Source organism: Aplysia californica, unplaced genomic scaffold, assembly GCF_000002075.1.
Source record: "Aplysia californica isolate F4 #8 unplaced genomic scaffold, AplCal3.0 scaffold00011, whole genome shotgun sequence".
NCBI classification, from domain to species: Eukaryota; Metazoa; Mollusca; class Gastropoda; order Aplysiida; family Aplysiidae; genus Aplysia; species Aplysia californica.
Genome location: NW_004797281.1, coordinates 1,887,126 through 1,891,190, shown reverse-complemented (window position 1 = coordinate 1,891,190; position 4,065 = coordinate 1,887,126). Strand labels below are relative to the sequence as shown.

Sequence of the window (4,065 nt, the reverse complement as noted above, 5' to 3'; positions counted from 1 at the left end):
GACGTAACATTCTGTGCATTTCTTACACGGGCTGTTTATTGGATTATTCGCCAACAGCGGGTAGGACAACTGGATCAGCATTAAAACCTCCCCCCAACAACAACAAAAACAACAAACAACAACAAAAACAACAAAATATAAATAAATAACAACAACAAAGCACTACCAAAAACAAAGACAAAGCAACAACAGCATCAACAACAAAAAAAAACCCTAACAAACGATCAAAACAACAAGCACAACAACAAAAGCAACCCTACAGCAGATATAATCTATTTGCCAAAATTTTCATCAAAGCTGTAAACATCGGCAATTAATCATTCAAAAAAGAACAATATGCGCTAAATGTTAATTTCATGGTCTATGAACACACCAGCAACACCCTCACTTAACAACTACAACAACTGCAATGAAAACGACAATAACAGCATAACAGCAACAGCAGCAGCAACGACAACAACAATTATTCATTCAGAGTTTCGGATGACTATGAAACGTTGCCCGTGACGAATGGCTAGCATTTTTGAGACGTGTACAGGGAAATCTCCAGCAGCATCACTGCTACGGTTCAGTACAAGAAAACCCGTATGCAACATTTGTCTAAAATCGACTTTTTATTTCTTTTTCTGTGGCCGCAGATCTTTCTTTGTCACAATATATCTTTTTGATGAGAGGCTCGGACTGCAGATAACTTATCTACAGTCCGAACTTCACACCGAAAAGATGCTATGTGACGGAGAAAGATCTGCAGCCACAAGAAAGCAAAAAAGTCGACTTTAGAAAAAAGTGTGGATTACGGGTTTCTTGAACTGAACCTTCGACTGGATACCGCTCTTTGCCCTGGTCAAATGTTCAGAACCGATTCAGTCGAAAGCCCTTAATGAGCAGCAGACATGCAACCCCTGCTAATCGCTAAATCATGGCTGCTATCAGTGTGGAGTACCCAGTCACTGATTCGCTACTATACAAAGATTCACTCTCTTTTTTAAAAAAGAGATGAATACCTGTCAGTGATCGGCCACTACGATATAATTCACTATCTCTTAAGAAAAGTCCTAAGAAATCCAAGTCTAATATATTTAACATTACAAATGTCGCAATCGGTGTTGCTGAAAATATTTTGAGTTATTTTTTGAATATGCAATCTTTTAAAACTACCCCTCGGTATAAGATACCCCCCTCCATATAAATGGTATCAAACGCAGACTATAATTATTTAGTTAAAAGTGGCACATTTGTATGTTGTATCTCAAACAGAGATGGGATCGATCCATCGGTGGAATGTACAATCAGAGTACAATTTTAGACTCGGTTACCTTTTTTTAAAAGCAGAAGTTTACGGCGCTCGCAACTGCATAAGGTCATATGAGCGGCAGAAGATTAGAGGTGTTACAAGAGAGTAACAAACATAAAAAAGAAGAAGGGGAGATAAGGACGAGAGATGTTTGATAGGAAAGAAGGAGTAAACCACACCAGAGCACCCACCAACCACCCACTCAGTTACCTTGACGTGGGCGTCACATGATAGGTACGCGATACAACTGAGGGATTCAGATAATGCTACAGGAAAAAAAAAGAAAGAAAGTATTTTGACAGGGCGAAAAGCTCTTACCTGAAAATGCTTTTTGTTCAGACGGGAACATGCCACTCAGAATGAGATTATGGGTTTGAGCCAGGAGAGATCACACAGACCAGCAAAACAGGTTTACTTCCCCTTCCCCCATCCGGGTATACACAGTTCACTTTAAAAAAAAAATTATAGTAGAGGCCTTTACGGCGCTCGCAACTGCATAAGGTCATATGAGCGCCAAGTCCACTTTTCTCTAAGGATGTACACAGAACTGTACAATACACTCCGCAATACGCACGGCTTTACAGAGAGGTCTTCAGCGGCGATCGGTCAAACGTCTTATTTTGTTTCCCTCTACCCATTTTTTCGGTTAAAACAATCCAATCTTTTTTTTTCTCTCCAAATTTAGATATAGTAATAGTTTCACGGCACTTGCAACACAAGTAGATCATAATAATTATAAGTGCCGAAGGTCAAAGGTGTTATTAGAGACTAACATAGACAGGAAAAAAAGAGGAGAGAAAAGGACGGTAGACATTGATGGGGAAAGAAGGAGATAACCACACCAGAGCACCCGCCAACCACCCACGCTAATCTCTGCCTTTTCTTTTCGTGGGCAAGATAAGTAAGTACCTAAAATCAAAGACCTACGAGCTCACTCACAAATGCCAGCCCACAAATGCATAATAAATGACATTGGTTTTTTTTGTGCTTCTAAACAGAAAAGTGCACTATCTGACAGAACAATGTGCGTCATTTCTAATGAATAATACAAACAGATTCATTATCATTTTCATTGTATGCTATTTACAATTAAACCAGTTAGAGTTTAGTGTATACAATCATAAAGTGCACAATCTGCAATTGACATCAGCAATCACGGTCCGGCATTAATTTCTTTGCTTGAATACTCTCAGAAACCGATATTATCTTGGTTCTTTCTCTGTCACCCATCTGTCCATGTAAGCTGCTCTGTGTCTATCTCTGCCGCATTAGCTTTCAATTTAACTAGAGTGAGAAAGATGTTCAAGTCTTCATGTCGACACAAATTTTCAAGAAGCTGCATCTGTCTCATCCCGATTGTCTTTAATAGTGAGTGTGGGCTTCTTTAAACATTACTATATTATTTGATCTAATATCGACATGTGCAGTCGATCCTGCTCTAACGGCCACATGTATATAAAACAATCCCCTCTACACACGGCCACTCCCCTTTGCATGATTTCTACTTTATAACGACTTTGTGTAAGGCGGCCACCTGTCTAAAACGGTCACTTTTCTCCGCGACAATATGTGGCCGTATTAGACAGTTTTGGCAGTACATTTACCCCGAGAGCACCCAGAAACGAATAAGTAGGGTAGAGCACTTGTGTACCACTTCGCTACTTTAGAAATACAAAAGTTCTATTTTTGATATTTTTGGCCGTTTTGAGTTACTAGGACCACGAGGTCAGAAACCAAATAAAACGTTGTATCTGCTCTTTTCAAATCGTAGGCTTATTCCGAGTCTTTATCAAAATGTTAAAAAATTGCATTCGAAAAAGCTTGATATGTTGTGAAACTTAAAATTGTTTCCGTCAAATTTCTCATCTTTAGGTACTGAGTGGATAGTGCTTTGTAATTCTAGGGTAACAACTTACTTATTGCTGACGTCTGCCGTGCGTTGGTGCGGATGACTCACATTTTACAGTACCACCAGTCGGAACAATAAGTGCGCCTGCGCACCGTGCGACCGAAACATTACTATGCCCTCATTTGCATACAGCTAAACCTCCCCAAGGGAGATGAGTTTTCCTACGACAAAAGACAAAAACATGCACAGGGCAACCCAACACCTCAGACCATTAAAAAATCGTTATTTCTTCTTTTTGTCATACAAATTCGAGAAAGGTTGCTTCGTGCTAACCATTGTTTTACAAAACAATAAAGTCATATAAGTGCCGAAGACTGGAGGTGTTACAAGAGAGTAAAAAAAAAAAAAAAAAGGAGGAGAGAGAAGGACAATAGTTGTTTTCTTTTATAGGAAAGAAAGAGCAAACCAGACCAGAGCACGCGCCAACCACCCACTAACCATTGTTTGATACCTAAAGGATAGTATTTTTTTTTGGTAAAGAGAAGTACATCGACACAATAACGGTCATTTAGTGCAGGGGAGAGGCAATAGACAGAAATAACAGGGGGGGGGGAGAAAAGAAGTAGGACCTACCAGTGGCGCCTTCCAATCACTTGCACTTAGATGGTCAATAGGAAGGCATAATAGATTGTGATCAAGGAAAGAAGTGGGTGTCAACAATAATAGAGCGCAAGTCCCCTCAGTAGCGAGATTGGGAAAAACTGAAGTAATGCTAAACATTTGAGAGAGAGAGAGAGATAGAGAGAGAGAGAAAGAAAGAGAGAGAAAGAGAGAGAGAGAGAGAGAGTAAGCGTAAACGTCAAAACTTCCAATTTAAAATAATCATATAAAGCAGACCTACCTGCTCGACGACGAATATCCT

The 4,065-nt window shown here is 39.7% G+C and overlaps 1 protein-coding gene across 1 annotated transcript in view; it reads right to left on the bottom strand.

Moving 5' to 3' along the window:
- LOC101859900 overlaps positions 1-4,065 on the bottom strand; it is a gene marked incomplete in the record, with an annotated part of 238,499 nt that overhangs the window by 68,924 nt on the left and 165,510 nt on the right. Inside the window, 1 exon segment of the mRNA XM_035970319.1 lies at positions 4,045-4,065. Coding sequence (XP_035826212.1) covers positions 4,045-4,065 — 21 coding nt within the window.